This window comes from Halyomorpha halys, unplaced genomic scaffold (genome assembly GCF_000696795.3).
Source record: "Halyomorpha halys isolate HHAL.00 unplaced genomic scaffold, Hhal_1.1 Scaffold541.1, whole genome shotgun sequence".
Classification (NCBI taxonomy): domain Eukaryota; kingdom Metazoa; phylum Arthropoda; class Insecta; order Hemiptera; family Pentatomidae; genus Halyomorpha; species Halyomorpha halys.
In genome coordinates this window covers 52,812-73,767 of record NW_027112673.1, presented here as the reverse complement: position 1 = coordinate 73,767, position 20,956 = coordinate 52,812, and the positions used below count along the sequence as shown (strand labels likewise).

General features: G+C 29.7%; 2 protein-coding genes across 3 annotated transcripts in view; one reads left to right on the top strand and one right to left on the bottom strand.

The window, feature by feature from the left end:
• Positions 1-2,906: 2,906 nt before the first annotated feature.
• LOC106684080 (V-type proton ATPase 21 kDa proteolipid subunit c'') lies at positions 2,907-4,854 on the bottom strand. Its single transcript, XM_014425942.3, has one exon. The coding sequence runs from the start codon at positions 4,767-4,769 to the stop codon at positions 4,137-4,139; it is 633 nt and encodes a 210-aa protein (XP_014281428.1). The 5' UTR covers positions 4,770-4,854; the 3' UTR covers positions 2,907-4,136.
• A 190-nt stretch (positions 4,855-5,044) lies between these two features.
• BuGZ (Bub3 interacting GLEBS and Zinc finger domain protein) overlaps positions 5,045-20,956 on the top strand; it is a 29,547-nt gene continuing 13,635 nt past the window's right edge. For both annotated transcript variants that reach the window (XM_014425916.3, XM_014425915.3), the window contains exons 1-8: positions 5,045-5,201; positions 5,301-5,427; positions 5,645-5,780; positions 9,155-9,326; positions 11,229-11,322; positions 15,360-15,454; positions 16,054-16,174; positions 17,748-17,885. In XM_014425916.3, coding sequence (XP_014281402.1) covers positions 5,161-5,201; positions 5,301-5,427; positions 5,645-5,780; positions 9,155-9,326; positions 11,229-11,322; positions 15,360-15,454; positions 16,054-16,174; positions 17,748-17,885 — 924 coding nt within the window. In that variant the 5' untranslated portion in view covers positions 5,045-5,160. The remainder of the gene's footprint in view (positions 5,202-5,300; positions 5,428-5,644; positions 5,781-9,154; positions 9,327-11,228; positions 11,323-15,359; positions 15,455-16,053; positions 16,175-17,747; positions 17,886-20,956) is intronic.

The following is a 20,956-nucleotide window of genomic DNA, read 5'->3' as shown; positions in this document are numbered from 1 at the left end:
AGATGGCTGGAATAGCCGAAACGTTGGACTAATAAGAAATAAAGTGTTGAGACAGTATTGGATACAATTTGTGGTTTTATTTAATAAATAATTTTTTTATTATCATGTTTTATAAGGTTTATCGCTATCTATAGCTCCATCCATATCTAACAGTGATAAGAGGAACCCTATGTTGTGGGTGGTTGCCAAATGAAAATTCTTGAAAAAATTATGGATAAAACACAAAATATACGTTGGTTTTTTTATTGGATATGTGGGGTCAGTTGTCATTACTGGTTTATACAATTTTTAGTTCATGACAATGCTCTTCAACATTCCTCAATTTTTCTACTGAGAAATATGTGATGCATACTTGTTCTTGATAAAATCCTGAATTCAGTCTTTCTTTAAACCTGGATAGTAGGTTTGTAATTTTTATTTATTATAATGGTAAATGATCATTAAAAAACATTTCGCAGATTCAAAATAAAAACAGACCCAGCTCAAAATTTCATTTGTCGGAAGTGATGTAGTAGAACAAGCAACATTTCCCAAAGCAAAGACCAACCAGCTCCCGAGTATCAAATAAACCAAAAGACAGGATAGATATCTTACCAGTAACATGTAATAATGAAAAAAAAATGACATGGAAAGGGATCACTAATTTCAACAAATTTTCCATTGATTCTTTTTCAAAAATAATTTTCGACATGTGTTTGTTACAGTAGCCAATTTTTTATATTATTATTTTTTGTCTATGTTCGGTATAGAATTTAAGATTATTAACAGTCGCATCATTTATGTATAATAAAAAGAAAATATTTATGAATGCATTAAATGAATAATTATTATAAAAAATCATTTTTGGATACTTTTTATAGATAGCATCCCCTGTTTAGAGGTTTCAAAAACATTTATATAGAACAGTGCTGTACATTTAAAGTTTTCCTACAAATAGAGGTGTCCATTAGAGTGAGAGGTCTTCGTCAATAGGTTTCACTGCTCCAGTGAAACAAAAACAAAAATAAAATACAAGATAAAAACTGCTTGTAGTCTCATTGATAATATTGGTCCAATAAATATCTAAAAAGGCAATACATTATCTTTCAAATGAGCATCTATAATGGTAGGAAATATATAGCATTCAAATTTTAATAAAAAGCAAATATATTTCTAATAGAACTTTCTAAAATTCCCGATTTCCAAAAATATGATTGAAAAGTTCAACAGACTGTTATCTTTGCTAATAATAGTCTCATTTCAATGATAGCTTTTTTGATTTGTTGGGAATTAAATCACCAACCCAAAAACATCAAATATTTTTTTGCTATTATTCAGAAAGATACTTATCGATTTACATATAATAACTGTGAAAAGAAGTATGATTTTTGACCTACCTGCCAAAAATGTAATTTTGTTCTCAACTTCTTTTTTACTGAAGAAATCAGGGATTCCAGTAGCTTTAAACCTTCCCATGGAGACACAGAACATTAGAATAAAGACAGCATGGTTCAGTATTCTACAAGTTGTAGAACAGATGTATTAAGTAACAGTTGTCTTTTCAACAGTTGTATTAACATAGGAATTATATAAAATGCAGAGGAGTTATGGACGATTGTATGAACACTGGGAGAAATCATTCCCATATCATCATTTTATATGTATTATACATCAAAAAATCATTTTCTCTATATAGATAGCAAAGTTACAAACTGGAAAGCATAAAAGTTTTGTTAATGGATGAATATTGACAATTTTTATGTTTTTTGTTCAAAACCTGAATTGTCTATTCTGCCATCAGTGTAGTAGTTGTAAGAAATGAGCTATCTGCTCTTTAAAAAAAGTCTTTCACTCGATAAATTTAACTTTTTTAATTGAGTGAATGAGTAGTGTTTCTTTTTATGTGTATGTATAAAATTAAGGTAATCTTCCATTTCAAATGGACCCAGTTCACCGTTTCAAAGAAAATCAGAAACTTATATGCTTCTAGTTGGTGGTAGTAGAAAAAAAAATGGAGATAATGTATGACATGTGAGTAAAATTCGGATATGTATACCTACCATAAAATTTATTAAGAAACTTTAATAAAAACTCAAAACATAAGGTTGTGGATACTTCCAAAAATATTCATTAATAAATTTGTGCACAATGGTTCTAGAGCAGCTCATATCAATATTTTTTGCCCCATCAATTATTATAACATAATATAAGATATGTTGTAGCCCATATTTTAATCTACTTTTGATTATCATTTAATCTTAAAATCACTGAACATCTTAATTTTGAATGATCATTAACCACCATTGGGTTCATGATTCATAATTGTATCATTTTTTTGGTCTGTCCAAAAGTGTGTTTTTTTACTTTCTACAGCCTGTTTAAGGAATATGGAAAAGATTTAGAATAATTATAGTATATTACCCATCTTATCATAAAATTCGTGAAATATTTGTTTTTCTTTAAGGGTTTTGGATTGTCGACATTACTCATGCCTCTATTAAATTGAAAACGAAAAACTATATATTTAATTATTTAATTTGGAGATGTGAGCAAAAAAATTACTTTTGTTAAAAAAACAGATGGAATTCTAATATTCAAGATGCCCTGTTTTGGGAAAATAGCCCTTGTGAGTAGTTGATGCAGAAAAGAATATCCAACTAACTTAAAACCAATAATTTTTCGTAATTGTATTTTATCCATCCATAGATTTCTAATACACATTAGAAATTTGTGGTCATTTAATAATTGCTTTTATTGTCGAAACATCATAACTTTATTCAAATAACAATACATATGGTTATATGATAAAGATTTCTTAAAAATAAAAAATTTACACATAGCACAATTTTCTATAAGAAATTACTTGCTTTTAACTTTCACATAAATCAAGATAAATAAAATTATTTTATTTAAATAACAAGACTATATCATCATTTAATTTTTATTGATCTACATATTAATATTCTTTACACATCCAAATAAATTATGCTGTGTTTTGCTTAGCACAGATTTTATTTTTATGCATGGTTTTGTTACAACACAAATCTTAGAGATAATTTTTTTTTTCTAATTAAAACTACACAATACTTCAATTGTTGGCTTTAGCCTACAATCACAAAAATGTTTTCTAAATAACATCATTTTTACAAAACATAAACTACAGTTCATTACATCAATTTAATACAGATTTAAATATTATAGATACCTACAGTATATACATAAATAGATTTGACATATGAAATAAAATTATAAAAATAATTTTTTTCTCACACGAATAACATAGAAGCATTTTTAGAAATATTTCTCTTCCTATGTAGAAATCAGAGAGGTTCAAGAATTAAAAATATGTTATAACCACAGGAAATGCAAAATGATAATTTTTCCTATAAACAATTTATCTGAAGAAGTCTAAATATTTAGATAAATTATATACAAATAATGAGGAACTAATCCTTAAAATTTTTCAGGAATGAAGGTATTGTTATTGATTTGTAAATTAAAGCAAGTGGTAAGTAAACTACTTTAGATATTACTACTAAAGTGTTATGCACGAAAGTTGGGTGGGACAAGATCATTTAAACTGTTCATGTAATCCTGTAAGTAACAGAGTGTATCTAATAACACAAACCATATAATGTATCACTCTAACAAAGATAGTGTGATCTTGTCCTAAATTGTATCTGTGCATAGCATTTGTGAAATAATAACATTGAAAATAACAAAATAATGTTTATTTAATATTCTTCTTATTTTTTTAACATCAAAAGAACTGAATTCATTCACAAAATGTAGCTCATAAGTAATAATTAATAAACAAGAAAAATTAATACTCCATACCTTGTGATTAACAGTAAAATTATAGTAAGAATTCACCAATTATTATAATATACATCAGTACAGTAAAATTCAAAATTCTAATCTTAAAACGGAATGCTTCATTTTCAAAATAAATAATAGATAACATAAGGAATATAAACAATTATAACCAATTAATTTTTAAAAAATCCAACAGACCACTTACAGTTTACAACTTAATGGGAATCATAACCAAAAAAAGTTTGAAAATCTACATAACAAAGTTTTACCTTGAATGGGAATTATTTGAAGACATATTCTGTACCTAATAATAGCCTTGAATTAAGAAGTCAACATTTACTTTAAGCAATTTTATCACCCATTTTAACCTTAGATATCATATATATCCCAACAATTAACCCAAATAAACCAATAGCACTCCCAAAAATTTCAACAATTAAAATTTTTACAAAAAGTGCAGGATTGGCAGCATCAGCTAATGCTGCACCTGACCCAACAATTCCAACTGCAATGCCACAGCAGAGATTGACAAGACCGACATTGAGTCCTGCTCCAAACATTAAGTAACCAGAAAGCCAGTTGTTTTCTCTAACTGCTTCTTCTTGCATAGCTTTCTCATATGAAAATTTTTCAACTGAACCGGATAGCACAATGGCAGTAATTAGACCATAAATAGCAACTGCTTCACAAAAAATAACAGATATTAGATTTTTGGTCTTTATGCGTGGGGCTTTAACACCACCTCCAACAATGCTTACTCCAGTAGTATGTATTCCAAGAGCTGCTCCTACAACTGATAAAGAAACAGCCAGCCCAATACCGAGACTGATCCATAAGAATGGAGAAATGACACTCAGTAACCATCCAACACTTAAAGTTTCACCTTCTTGTAAAATAATTGTATAATATAGAGAAACCAAAACAACTGCTGCTACTGTCGATCCAGTAACAGTCTTCAATAACAAATACCTCATTTTACCACTAAAATAATGAAGCAATAAGGAACCCAATACTTCAACCTACACTGAACAGAAACAGCCCAGCCCACTTTTTAAAACAGCTGAATATCAATCAATGCCTTTAAAATACATTGTATTAGAGACATTACTAGAATACGTATGAAAATTTAAAAAGTGGTCAATTTTTATTAAACAAATTTTAAAAAAGTAATAACAGCAGAGCATATTTAAAAAAAAAGAAAATGAAATATTTCATTTTTCTCTAACCTATTTAGTAAGCATTGATTGTTGAAAGCACTTTGTGTATGGTGGCCATTGAAGTGTATTTGTTGTTGGGTTAAGTTAGCTAAGATAAAACATCTCTTCTGTAATTTTCAGGAACTTTTCTCTATTCTGAGTATTTATTATGGGTAGAAAAAAGAAGAAGCAGTCTAAACCATGGTGTTGGTATCCTTTTTTTGGTGTACAAAGTTTTTAATCGTATTTCATATTTTATTTATTTAAAAATTTGAAATTTATGAACTAGAATTTCCTTAGCCATTATAGGTATTGTAATCGTGAATTTGATGATGAAAAAATTTTAATTCAGCACCAGAAAGCTAAACATTTTAAGTGTCACATTTGCCACAAAAAGTTATATACTGGACCTGGTCTTTCCATACATTGCATGCAGGTAAATATTTAGGTCTTATGTAACACTGCTGAATATTTTTGAGCAGAAATATTTCTAATGATTGTTCAAGAATAGAGTTATAAAATGCTAAAATTCTTATCTAATCGTAATTGTTATGTCTTATTGTTAGAGTCTGTATTTATCATATATAATTAGGCACCCATAACCTCTCAGCAAACAGTCTTTTATTAATTAATTAAACTTAAATATGTTATAGGTCCATAAAGAAGCTATTGATAAAGTACCCAATTCTATGCCCACCAGATCAAATATTGAAATAGAAATATATGGTATGGAAGGTATACCTCCAGAAGATTTAAAGGAGCATGAAAAACAGAAACAAGGAAAACATGGTAATGTTTTTGTTATCCTACTTTTTTCAGTTGTTAGGTTGTCATATTGTTTTAACACATTATGCTGTTTCGAAAGTTGTAGTTTTAAATGGTTAATTTTAGAATACAATTTAGGAAGTTATTTTTATCTATTCTACAGGTTATGGATAATATTATTAAATTGAAAAATATTTCTAAACTCATGAAGTTAATATTGACGTCACACTCAATCAAATACTGATGAAAATCTTTTGTGGGTATTACTTTCAATATTGATATAATCTGTTTAGCTTATTGCATTTTATTCAGTCATGCCGTAGTTATAAGAATTCTAGATCTTTTCAAACAGTTTGGACTTCTAAAGTCTGAAAATGTGAAATTTCCGATTTTTCTGATTATGTCTATAACTTCACCAGTCTTAACATCATTAGTGGGAGGACTATTGTTAAGTTTTTCAGAAGAATTAGTGAAGCTCTATGTAATAAAGACTAGTAAGGTATTAATGAATTGATAGTTTACATGTAATCATAAATGAACATTTGTTAATTTATTTTTTCATCTACAGACTTGACTTTGAGTGATACTTTTAGATTTCTTGTTTAGATCACATTTAGTCAACTAAATTTTTTTATATCAACTCACCTTGTATCCTAGCATGTTCTTCAAATATAGACCTACTCTGATAACTTTTTAGAGATTAGACTAAAATTCATTAAGTTAATAAATATTATTGACCATGTGTGGATATATATATATAGTCATTTAATTACTTCTCACCATATAACACTTTTAAAAATTATTTCTAAAGTTACATTTATTCCAGTTTGTATTTATAGTGTTTATAATATGAAACTATCTACAATATGTTGTAGTATTTCATGAAATATTTTGATTATCTTTGATATCTCATTTTGTGCTATTCCCATTTATAATGATAGTTGAAACTAGTTCTAAATTTTTTTCTTGACCACAACCAAGCCATCTTCTAAAGATAGAATAATTTTATCTCTTTAAAAATTTTATGTTTGTACAGATATTTTATCATTGATTGACAACTTTATATTATCACATTATTTGAAGAAGCTAGGGTTTATTGAGGTTTAAGTGGCTTTTATAATAGTTCGGTGTCCAAAATTTTAGAAAACAATGTTTTCATTGATAAGTATCTTTTCCAATAGATTTTCCTTCATTTTGGTGAATTTGATTGTTACCTAACTTTGTTTCCTCAAATAATATTTGTATAAAGCATAGTATTTCAATTCTTTTGGAAGACTTTGTTTTGAAAGTAAATATTAGTTTTTCTTTTAATCTAATTTATAGCTGCTGTTAGAAACTCAATAACAAAGTTTTTTCTGCTCCCTTGAATTAAAGTAATAGTACTCAGTAAATTTAAAAAAATCAATGTGCTTTGGAATATACTTGCTTATTTACTTCAACATATTGATAGGTTGTTAGTGATATGATAGGTATATGGATACTTAAACTTGGTAATAATAGTCTGCTGGTTTCTTCTATTACACGTTATGACTTATTGCAAGTACATTCAGCCCAATGCATCTTTACCTATCAACATATAGAAAGGTCCTTACATCTATAGGTGTAAACTTTTATAAAATATATTAGTGTACTTTCAGAAGAGTGTTTAGTTTCATTCAGGTGTGGAAGTGATCTAATAACTTCACCAAGTTTTAGTGTGCTTTAGAATAGAAAAGGTTATTTCCCTTTTCAAGTTTCATTTATTTTTTTTAGCTTTACTAAGCTTTGCTTTACATAATTAATCATTTCATGGATTTGGTTTTTCTTTCTTTAATCTCTTGTCATAATCATTTTAAATAAATATTTAGTATTCGTTTATGTCATTTATTTTTATTCAACTCATTCATCCAATATTTTGATTCTAAGGAATTTTTAGAACATTGTTTTTGAATTTTTTTTTATTTCCAATTCATTGGCCACAAAATATAATGTATAATGTTGTATGTCTAGTTCAAATCCCTGGCTCTTTTTGGTATCAGTTTTGTTTTAAGTGGTCCATACACCGTGCAACTTGGTTGGCCTATCATGTCACCTAGTTGATTAGAGGCAAATCAAATGGATCAAAATTAAGTTGCAAGAAAATATTAAATTGTCTTTTTTACCCCTTGTGGTTGTTAGACTTTTTTTTGTGATGTTGGAAGCATTACTTTATTTTTAGTTATGATTGCTGTATTTACAAGTGACAAAAAACTCCTGGAAAAAATATTTAGAATAAAGAATGGTTACAAAAACATCTATAATTTCCACACTCTAATTTTTTGGAGGAATTTCAGTGATACCATCATCAGCTTATGAAAATTTTCTTTGTATAATCGACAGTGTATAAGAAAAGCTTTTAGTGACAGTTTTGTTTGCTATTAGAAAAAACAATGGTAAGGGATGCAATATGTGCCAATATATTCCTGTATACTATATTGAACCATGTAGTTGACAAGCTTAAAGTACTGAAGTTTTTATTGGAGATATGATTTTTGCCAATCAAGAAAGTAGTTATAAAAACATTGAAAAAATGATTTGTTAGCTGAGTTATTGTTGACACCAAAGATCACTACGCTGCGGGAGACAGCACACAATAAAGTGGTGCGAGAAACTTATTTTCATACTCACTTTAACAGGTTTTCAAGACTTTAAGCCTTGACCAATCTGATTATACAAGTTGTTATTCGGTTCCCTCACAGATTATCTGACATCAATACCAACACCAATACAGTGTAATACAACTGGGTTGTACCATGTATAGGCCTATTCATATCCAATGTTATATGCTTTTTTTTTAAATATTAATTATATGTATGGGCTGGTCTTATGGATTATATTTTCACAACTGTAATTTATTTTACATCTAAACTTGGAATTATTTTTATTTTAAACATTTATTATATTAGTTCTGACTGGTGTAGTGTTTTGAATGTATTGATAGTTTAAAAATAAAATTAGTAATTTGTTTGTTAACCCAAAGTATAAGGAATTTATCAATATTATGGAATATTTCTGATTTTATAAGTTGTTAACATTATTTTATGTTTATATACTTTTTTTTTATTTTTGAGAATTTGAAATCTGTTTAAAGATAGATATAAGGTTGTATTTTTTTTTTATGATACTATTACTTACTGCTTTAAAGCTAAGCCTGGATGGATGTAAGTCATAGTTCATATTCATCATGATGGAAACGATGACTTGGCATGCCTTTGAAGCAAAAATACTACCCAACAAGTAAATTGTAGCTCCTGGAATCCATACATTATCGTATGTACTTTTTAAAAACAGGAATTAAATTAAATTTAAAACTATTTGCCTTCATTCCTTGCTTAAGTTTTCATTGGCTATGTTTAACATTACTTATCTTATCTCTATAGGACGTCCTGGTTCTCCTAGCAGTGGGGAAGATGAACCTCTTCCAAAAAAAAAATCAGAAGGTTTAATGGGACCTCAGCCAGGTATGCCTCAAAATATGGTTAATCCAGGTTTTCCATCCATTTCACCAATGATGGGACCAATGGGACCGATACCACCATTCATGCCTCCTGGGTAAATACTTAAATTTAATATTTGATTTATATTATTATATTTGTTGATTTGGATTTTTATTTTTAAAAATGAATATTTTATTATTTATTAATTTCTTTCATTTATTCCTTTCTTATAGCTAATAATTAGCCAGTGTTAAATTGATTTAGTAGTTTTTGGTGTAGTTCAATAGCTTTTTTTCAAAGTAATAAAGTTTTCTAATTATAATAGTAGAAATTTTGATGCATAAAACATTGTTGCAATATATAACTATGATAAAACATTGTGGAATATATAAATATGATAAAACATCATATTTTTAGAAAACAGTATTGTTTCTCATTCTCTTTTGGTTAATTCTTTGAATGCTTTACCATGTTTGCATAAAGTATTTTTAAAGGTGGAAAGAGATATCTAATTCTCTAGAATTACTTGATCATTCCCACTTCTATTACTATCATTGTTACACTAATAGAACAAAGAGTTTTCATAAATGTAATTTCTGTTTGAAGTTAGTGCTGGCTTGAGTATATTTTTCTTCAGCAAAAGTGTGAAGATGCCTAACTGTCAAATCCAAATTTTTCAAAGATGAACTAAAAATGTAAGAAAAAAAAAAATTAAGTTTCCATCATATCGAGATTTTTTTTTAAACAGACAAATTCATTTATAACAATTTTATGGCTATAACGCTACTTTTTCTCAGTCCTAGTGCTAATTTTCCTCAGGTTTTCTTATGGAATGTTGTTCTTTATAATGATCTGATTTCTCAGTTATGATGTCTTGAATTAAGTTTATCTTATAGCCCTGTGTTTTGTAAGAATGAGTGAGGTTAGTTTAAGGTTGTTTCTTTGGATTAAATGTTTCTAAGAATTCATTGCTTGTTAGGTTTATGGGTACAGATCCAATTTTTCCTTCAGTTGCTTTACTTTTCTATTATAGAAAAATTTGATTTAATTAAAGAGTTGGATAAATAAAAAATATATTGCTTTTATTAAAGTATCGCAAAGCAATAAATTGAAGAAAAAGAGAATGAAACTGAATCAGAATCAGTCTCTTGATATTATAAAGGAGTCAGCGATGATATGCACATTTTTTCATGTTCAGATCCTGCAAGATGAAGTGTTATAACCAATTGATCAATTACAAAATTCTATATATAAAATTAATTTTATAAGTTTTTTTTTATGATTTCCTAATTATGGGGTTATTCCCGTTTTAACCGACTTTCTTTGGATTTTATGGGAGTGTAATTGCAAATTTTACAGTTGTATATGATAGTAACAATTAATTGTTATCCATTAAATTTAACCAATAATAAAATAACTCTTAATTTCACTGTTTTGGGCTCAACTAACTGGTTTTTCAATTTTGATGATATATTATGTGAATTTATACTGTTATTTATTTATAGATGAATTAATTAAGGAATTTTCAAGGCTTGTTTGTATTGCCTAATAAGTTCTCTGTTTTGAACTTCTCTAAAGATTATAAATGTGTTCTGATATTTATATATCTTTATTGTTTGACCTTCCTACTGCGCCTTGCTTAGGATTTGTGGAATGTAGGATAATCTATCATTCTTATTGTTTGTTGTTTAATAAGTGTATCTAAGTTGATTATTTTTTATAGAGATTGGTTAACCTTCTAAAAAATGTGATTGCCTACGTAATTCAATTATTATTGTGGTCCATTTGTTCTAATAAAATAAAAAATAAGACTTTTATCTTGTTTTCCCCTATTAAAGACTTATTGAAAACACCTTTTTGTGTTAATACACCAAAATTTAATTTATACTGGCTGTTGATAAACTTGTTTTTATCTATTCTGCCTTTTCATTGGCCATTGATAATTTTTTTGTTTAGTGTTGATTATATTAAATATTCTTTTTCCTTTTTCTAATGATTTATTGTTATTTATTCATAGGATCGGAATGATGGGGAGTGGAACACCTGTACCTTCAGCTATACCTGCTCCACATCTGCAAAATAAGCCACTTTTTCCAAGTGCTGCAGCAATTGTAAGTTTTTTCCATTAATGACATTTAAAGTTTATTATTTTGTAAATAAATTATGTTTATTTTGCATACTTAGTTAAAAAAGTAGGTAAGGTTTGTATTTATGCTGGGAATGAAAAAAAAAAAAACTATTCAATTAATCAATCAGAGTCAAAAAGTTTTCACTCACATTTTACATTTTTGACATCAAACATTAAAGTTGAAGTTTGAAAATTAGTGTTAGCATTTTCTAGTATAAAGTTTATCAAGTTTTATCTGCTACTTTTGTTTATACATAGAAAAAACTAATTTTATAGATAAAGCTATGTTTTATCAATGGATTGTCCTGTAGATTTTATTCATTTGAAGCACAATATAATGTGCATTTGCATTAATCATTTGAAGCACAATATAATGTATTTTAATTTTTTGAACTAAAACGTTTTCACTAATATATGACTAATAAATAAAAATTGAAAAATGTCCAAACGTTGTCTCTAGACCTAAATAACTCTCAATATAATTTATAATTTATAGAAAATAATGGTAAAACATCATAGAACCAAAACATATCTTTTTGACTTGACTTGATAGGCTTCCCAACTTTAAAGACTGTCAGTGTCCAAAAATAATCGATAAAATGGTAAAAAAAAGTACAAAATTTGGTGTACATAATAGGGTATATAAAAAAAGTCATTTTATCAAATTCAAGATTTAAAGGACTGTTAATATTCTAATCCTATATAATACTTAGAAGTACCTAATAATCCCTTTAGAGTATTCTCTAAACTTGTTTAATCCCATTTGACTTCTTCAAAAAAGCCTCAATTTAGTTATTTGTTTCACATTCTCATAATTTCAAGGCATTACTGAAAAAAAAAATTCACAGCTACTGAAGCAACTTGCGAAATTATTAAATGTGATGGGGAAGGTGTCCTTGACCTTGACACTGTGCAGCGTTGGTTTGAAAAATTTAGCAGTGGAGATATAACGTTAGAAAGGAAGAAGGGCTTAGGGTGACTGTTAATGGATATTGATGAGGTTCTGTGGGAAGCTGTCGAATCAAATCCATCCACAAGTACTCGTGAACTTGCCAGGGAGTGAGGTATGTTGAATGATACATTTAGTCGCCATCTACACTCCACGGGGAAGGTGAAAAAGAGCATTAGACTGGTCCTTCATGAACTTAACTCCTCAGTAATCAGCTAAGAGGTTAGAAATTTGTGAACATTTATTAAATCCTTCTGGTATGAGATTTTCCCAGCAGATTATCACCTGTGATGAAAAGTGGGTTTACCGAAGTAATCCGAACACCTGTGAGCAATGGCTAGATCACGGTCAAACTGCTTTTCTGGTTGCTGCAAGGGGGCAATTAAAAAAAAAATTTGAAGGTGTTATTAATCACAAATTTGTTCCTGATGGATGCTGTATGAATTCTGAACTCTACCTTGAACAATTGAAAAGATTGTGTGTGAGGTTCTCAGAGCCTTATCCTGCTTTGATCAACCGAAGGAGTTTCATTCTAACAAGATAATGCTCATCCTCACACTTCCTATCGAACCAAAGAAAAGTTTAAAGAATTTTATAGGTTTAAACTCGTGCCTCATTCACCATATAGTCCAGATTTCGCACCATCTGATTATTACTTGTTTCGATCCATGGTCCATTTCCTTCAAGGGAAAAAATTTGATTGACAGTAGATAACAATGGACTATACTTTGAGTATTAATTGCATTTTACATCTAAGAAATAATAATACAAATATTTGGTTGAAAAACGGTAATTTTTTTTTTTTTTATAAATCCCTTTAAAATTATACCTATATTTAATGGATATCCTATATGATAAGATTTAAATTAATAAGACCAAAGTTGTAGGTTGATCTTGGAAAATTATTTGTGCTATCTCTTGATAGGTATTGCTGTTTCTTACAATAAACACTCAAAATTGGGTTGACATTTTTGGGGTTTTTTTGTGGGTTACTGGTAAAAAAGGCCGGTCCAATTTTGCTTAAAGTTTAAGGGAAGTTGAAGATTAGTGGTGTCAAGGTTAAGTATGAATTTTAGCAAATATATCCCCTGCTATATTCCCCTTACTGTATATTAAAAAAAAAAATATAGAAATAACTTCAATATGATGCATCCAATCTGCACGAAACTGTATTTCGGGAGTTTTAGGGATCTGTAAACTCTGCACCAAAAAGAGAAAGCGTGTTTAATTTGTTCCAGTCTGCCCTAAAATTTAGTATAATTCCTAGAAGAACAGGATGGAGTGAAAGAGTGTTTAATTTGATTCAGTCTGCCCTAAAATTTAGTGTGTACCTATATGAATTAGATGAAAGAGAAAGAGTTAAATTTGATCCAGCCTACTCTAAAATTTAGTGTTTGCCCAGAAGAACCGGATGGAGGATAAAGAGTTTAATTTGATCCAGTCTGCTCTAAAATTTAGTGTGTGCCCAGAAGAACAGGATGAAACAAGGATGATGATGAACAATGAAGGATGAAAAAATTGTATACTTTCTTAATTTATGTGCCAAAAACTTTTACATTTAGTCATAACTTTATTTCTACCTGAAAAATCAGGGATTTTTTTTTTTTTTAATTCACTGTATTATCATTAATACTGGTGCGATTTAGCTGATTTTTTATTCTCCTTAGAGGTAATTTATATATCCATAATGTTGACTTATATATAATATATAAAATATGAATAGTCCTTGTATAACCTCACTGTTCTTCAATATGAGTACGATATTGAAACAATTTGGACTGACTGACCTATCAAAGAGCAGTAAAAGATTTTTTAGGAGTGAAACAAAGTTCATATTAGTTTTTAGCACACCAAGAAACGCTTAAATACAATTTTAGAGGGAAAAAAAAAAAAAAAAAAAGATAACAAAAATTTAGGCTCAAAATATTCCCTTTACAGTCTATTGAAAAAAAAAATTGAAATAACTTCAATATGACGCAATCAATCTGCACAAAACTGTTTCTAGGGATCTGTAAGCTCTGCACCTAAGGTCACTGCTTTGGTTGGTACTGCTTTGACAGTCAGTAAACTGTTCTGAGCTTGGTATTCATTCCCTTGGAATAGAGATCTAAAAGGTTAGAGAAATGCTGCTGGACTCCTTGGAACATCAAAATGGTACTGCGCATATTCCTGACAGTTTGCTGACTGTCAAACCAATTCTTGTAACAAAGCTTTATAGCACAATGGGAAATCAAGGTTAAATAAATATGCAGAAAGTGAGCTGATTTCTAATCAAGATTTGAATAACAATAAATTAGAGTCATACAAAAACTCTGAATTATTGCAGGTTGGCACTAATAAGTATATGATTAAAATAGCCACTACATTAGTGCATGTTGTATTTATATTTGTAATCCCAATAGGTCCGAGTATTTTGAGATTTGGCACCAAAGTTACTAGTTACCCGATGATGATCCTTGAAACTCCTCATCTGCCTGTTCATTGCAAAATGATGGCTGATTAGATGTTTCTACGCTATATCTTAGCCATTTATAAGGTAGAGGAAAACCCTTCAATGTTTTTTTTCTGTGTTTTTTCCCTATAAATTGTTTTTGTTTTTGTGATTGATTTCTCTTCAAAACAAAAAAAAAAAAGTTAAAATTGGGTTATTATTAATAAAAATGTGATATATTGAACTTTAAAAAGTTCAATCATGTTTTAAATGATATTTAGGCGGTTCCTATGGAATCACTCGAAAAACTATACCTTCTGAACACAAGACTTAAAACTTTCAAATAATCACTATATGGTAGATAATTATATTTTCAATGCAAATATTAATTGGAACAATATTATTGAGGACCTGGAACTCTAAGTGGTTAAGAAAGTAGTAAATGGATATAGCAGATATTTTATTATTTCTTATTTACTAAAATAATTTTTTCCAATAATAAACCATTTTGTATTACTCAGTGGTTTTTTTTATTTATGTGATTGATTATGTGTTATAGTATAGTCTATTTATATTTAGAATTGAAAGTTTTATTTAATAAATAATTATTTATTTCTCTACTTTTTTGTTTTTATGAAAGGCGTCAACAACAAATCAGACCAGTAGTAATGATACAAAAACAACTACAACTGCTGCTATTGGACCTGTAAAGCCCACATTCCCAGCTTATAGCAGGTAAGGATCTTTTTGTATCTACTAATCTCTCAACCGGTAATAAATTGATCTTATCCTTTGAAGAATCAATATTATTTTATCATATTTATTAATTTCAACAATTTTTCAACAAAAATAAAGGTAATTAAAACAGAAGGATAATTGATGTTAATAGTACTTAAAGTTAACAATTAGGAATTCTAACTTAATTAAGTTTAAGTTTATGCAGTTTCCATTTTAATAATTATGTTTTTAATAACAGCAGGACGATAAATTTAGCAAAAATAAAAATAGGTTAATAATTTAAAAAGATAAGCTAAATTAAGTTATAAAAATACAGCTGATTTCTCAAGTAAATTATAAAATAATTTACAAATATTAATAGATTGATTAGGGTTGATGTAATGATGAATAATGTTATGGTAGTTTTATAGGACTTAATGAATGATATACAAATTTGATTTAGCAACTTGTGAATGGTCTCAGTTGCCAGAAAAATCATTGTAAAATAAAGAAGCAAATGATAATTACAATATTCAAGAGTTAACCATAAGTTTGAAAATAACAATTTTTTTCTATCTATTCTTATTATTTTAATGTATTGGTCTTATCTTTTCTAGTTCAAGCAGTTCACAAAGTGCTAATAGTTCAACTATAAGCTCAGAACCATCAAAAGTGAATTTAATTAGTGCTGTTGGTGGTTCAAGTAAAATTATACATCCTCCAGAAGACATATCATTGGTAAGGCTGTAGAATTGAAAACATTTATGAAAACTAATTTAGTTGATTGATATTCACATTTATGAATTAAATCCCTATATCAGTTTTAAGGCCTTTCCTATTGCTTGTTCAATACTGCTTTTATCTGCAGTTTCTGTACAATATGAGGTCACATTTTATTATTTAAGTGTAGTCGTACTGATTAAGTCTTGTATTAGTTTTATAATTAAAAGAGTTTATGCAGAATGTTTAGTATTGTACGAGGGCTGTCCAGAAAGTAACAGATGTTATGAAATAAACAATTCACAAATTGAGAACCTCAAAGTTTATTATATACATTTAAAATGTACACTCTTAAGCTATTTTTCTACATAATCGCCATTCAAAGTGAGACATTTATCATACTGCGGCACAGGTTTTTCAATTCCCTCTCTGTAGTAATCTGCCGCTTGCGATTTCAACCAGTGATTTACACTGGCATGGAGTTTGGCATCAGTATCATAGTGTTGTTTACTGAGCCATTTTTTCATCGCTGGGAAGAGGTAGTAATTGCTCGGCACCAAATCCGGACTGTATGGTGGATAGTCAAACACCTCCCATCCTAAAGTGCCCAGGTACGATTGGCCATGTGTGGACGTGTGTTGTGAAAAAACAACACCTTGGTGCTAAATTTTCCCCGACACTTACCTTGTATGGTGTGCCTTAACTTTCTTAGTGCTTCACAATACCTTTCTGAGCTGAATATTGTTCCACGTTCCAGAAAATCAATGAGAAGCACTCCCTTGGAGTCCCAAAACACAGTAGCCATGACCTTTCTTGCTGACAGCGTTTGCAAACACTTTTGTGGTTTCTTGGGAGAATGTGTGTGTGCCCATTCCATTGACTGCTGTTTTGTTTCACATTTGACATGCTTCACCCAAGTCTCATGCCGTTATGATACGATCCTGAACTGCATTACCATTTGTGCTGTATTCTTGGAGAAAGGTCAATGCTGCAGCTAGTTTCTTATGGTCTTCTGTTAGGATTTTCAGAACCTACCAAGCACAAAATTTGTGGTAACCAACCTCCTCCACCACAATTTGATGCACCTAACTTCATGAAATTTAGGGAAAATGATTGACAGTTCTGTAATTGTGAAACAACAGTTTTCACAAATTTTGTCATTGATTTGCATTGCTAGGTCATCAGTCATAAGGCTAGGCCTACCACTGCAGTCCTTGTCGTGAACACTGATGTGGCTATTTTTAAAATCATTGCCTCATTATCCCCTGCCCGTAAACATCACAAAGCTGACGATATATTTCAATTGGCTGGTTTGAGCCAACAAAAACCGAATCACAGACCGTATTTCACAAGTGGCAGGATTTTCTATTGCAGGTCACATTTTGACGACTCACAGAGAACAAAGTGAGGAACGCACAGTCCTCATGCTGTACTGAATCGGAATGCGTACTGAATGTAGGAATGTTCGGACACCAAGATGGTGGCTCTACCATCATCCATTGCCACGATAGGCCAAAACTTCTGTTACTTTCTGGACAGACCTCGTAATTTGTGATAAAAGAACAATTGTCTAATATTTTCCAATTAACAGGAGGAGTATTTAGCAAAACTTCCAAAATACCAAGGAAGTTTGCCTGCTACACCTCCTGTTGAAGATACACCATCATCATCCTCTCCTCCTCCTACCACCACAGCACCAACTACTGTTACCTCACAGCAGCCTCCAGAGGTATGTAATTTTTATTTATAAATTAAATGTTTTTAATAGTACTATTTCTGCTTGTATTGTTTTAATTGCTCATAAAATCACTAATAGAATTATTGTGAATTAGTTAGTGATTCATATTATGTAAGTTTTAGTCATTAGTCTGTTTCATAAGAATACTAGCAGACCCGGCAATGCTTCACTATTGCTAAATTTGGGAATGAATATAGATTAAATTTACGCAATTAAAAGGTTGATACCAATTAATATATTTAGTTAAGGTTAAACATTATGTATAGATTATTTACAGTTAAGTCTCACTTATACGAAACTCACTTATACGAAACATTCAGTTATGCGAAGAATTTCTCAATCCCCTGCAAAAACCCCTTAATTATGTGTATGTAATTATCCATTTATACGAAACTTAGTTATACGAAGGAAAGTTTGGGCCCGCTTTATGTACATATTAGTAAATTTTATTCAGTTCTACGAATTTTTTTTCTTCCATGGCAAAAGACAAAGGACGAAAAATACCGTGAAAAACGAAACAGTAAACAACTTTTTTTACAAATAACATCCGGTCCCAATGACTCTTTTTGTTTACAATCTACTTCCTACTTTTGATTCAAAATAAAAATTGTCAGTCTCTCGTTAACGCCTGAAGTGAATGTGTGTGAAAAACCTAAAAAAAATTTACCATCATGAGCAAAAGAATCTCTTTCTATGGAAGACAAAATTAAAATTTTAAAAGAAGTTGATGACAATCCGAATGTAACGAAAATTGAAATTGCGAAAAGATTAAAACTTCCGTTGTCGACCCTCGCAACAATTGTTCAGAAAAGAGAGGAGATAGAAGCCAACTTTATTAGGTCTGGGCCAAGCTGTGGAAAAAGAGCTCGAACGCAAGGTGGCCAGTATGTCGATTAGGAAAAGGCTTTGGTTTCAGCAAAAACGGGCAGACAGTATCCCAATAAGTGGTCCATTGCGCTAGGAAAAGGCCTTGGAATTTCCTAAAAAACTAAACGTTACTGGAGACTTCAAAGCATCTATAGGTTGATGAAACTGGACTATTCTTAACTTGTTGCTCTTCAAAACATTGGCTGAGAAGAACGACCCCTGCTTCGGAGGAAAGAAAAGCAAACAACGAATAACGGTGCTTTTAACAACGAACGCTGATGGAACAAACAAAATGCGACCCCTTGTAATTGGAAAATTACAGAAACCCCTATGTTTCAAAGACGTACGGACTTTCCCAGCTGACTACGACTACAACACAAAGGCCTGGATGACAAGAAAAATTCTCGAACAGTTAGATTAAAAAATTGCCAAAGAAAAAAGAAAAATTCTTAGAAATTAGCGAGAAGGAATCTAACACCTTATGAAAGAATGATTTATTTAGCCAAAAGCAACATGAAACAAGCATAATGCTATTTGTTTGTCAAAAATTCGGATGAAAGATAAATTAAATTTTTATACAATAAATAATTGTTTTTCTTTCAACTGCATACAACATATGTATATCTACCTAATAAGTATGAAAAAAAAATTCTCAAAAATATACATCCATAATACATATGTATTGCGTATTCACTTACATGAAATATTCACTTGTATGAAGAATTTTTGGTACCCCCTCATATTTGTATAACTCGAGACTTCATGGTATATGATTTACCAACTTAACCAAACAGAATAGTTTTTATTATGATTTATAAGCCGTGTTGATAATTTTTTTTTTTTATTTTACAATAAAACCCAACGCTATATTCATATCTAATGGCGATGTAGAGGAATATTGTGTCCTAGATACATTAGATTTGAGTTTATTACAATGTTCTTGAATATGCAATGTTTTGGGTAATTCCAATTTCCATAGATCCAAATAAATTTGATAGCTCAAAATTTCATTTTTCGGAAGTTTAAATGGTTGGACTTGCAACATTTCTAAGTGCAGTCAGCTCTCAATTATCAACAAGATAGATATATTAATAGCAACTTGTGTTAATGAAAAAAACTGATAAGGGAAGGATATGGTAAAGGGGTCATTGATTTCAATAAATTTTTCTTCCGTTATTCTACTCCCCCTCATAAATATATATATATATTGTAATATCCTCTTTTATGAGTAAATCGTTATTTTTTATGTATAACAGATTTTTAGTATAATATCCTCTTTTATGAGTAAAGAATTATTTTTTAGAGAGAGAGAAATTCTTTATTCATCTATGCTGCCTAAATACACCAGGTTGTAATATCACACAGCATACTTATCAATCCATAATCGGACATATATAAATTACATGGTATAAGTATAATAAAGAAAAGAATTTTTTTTCCCCACAGGTTTCCTTTTACAATCAATTTCGGTCTATATACCAAATACAAATATTTTAATTCATTCCTTTTTTCTTTCCCATTTCTGCTCCTCCAATTTCACCACTTTATAATTTTTTGATTTACCCAATCAACAATTTCGCTCTCCGGAATTCACCCTCCTAGATCCTCTTCAGTGACCCGCTAAACAAATTCACTATTAGACGGCAATGTGAGATCAGACCATCATTTATAGTCACAGCAGTAGATCAGTTTACCAAAAACAAACAAATAGATACATTTTATGAGAATAAGACTAACACATAGATTCAAAGGAAAATATATTAAAAAACCGGTTACAAGAAGCTCTTGAATGGGAATAATAATACTAATTAAATAAAATAATTTAATGAATAAATGTCAAAACACACAAATCGACAGGTCCGCATATTAAAACAAATAAATAAAACAATGGATAATCTCCGAGCTAATTCCCGTGCAGGTGATGGTGTATGATCTCCAGGGGCCTGTTTCATAATAAAGTACAAGTTAATACTACAAGTGTTTTACTTGTACTTTGTACTATTTCGAATCATAACTACAAAGTACAAAATACAAGTTGTACTTTCGAAAGTACAAGTAAAACATTGGAAGGTTACACCTTACTATCGATATTAGGCTTCTAAACCGGGAAAATAAGTGGCATGAGCTGCCTTTTCTAGCGTTAGGTTGTTGTACGGTTTCTTATTTCAGCAATACGTACAATTGTGTTAAATGAT

What these genes read in the sequence shown, in the direction of transcription:
- LOC106684080 (XM_014425942.3), bottom strand. Translation starts at nt 4,769, where the DNA reads ATGAGGTATTTGTTATTGAAGACTGTTACTGGATCGACAGTAGCAGCA.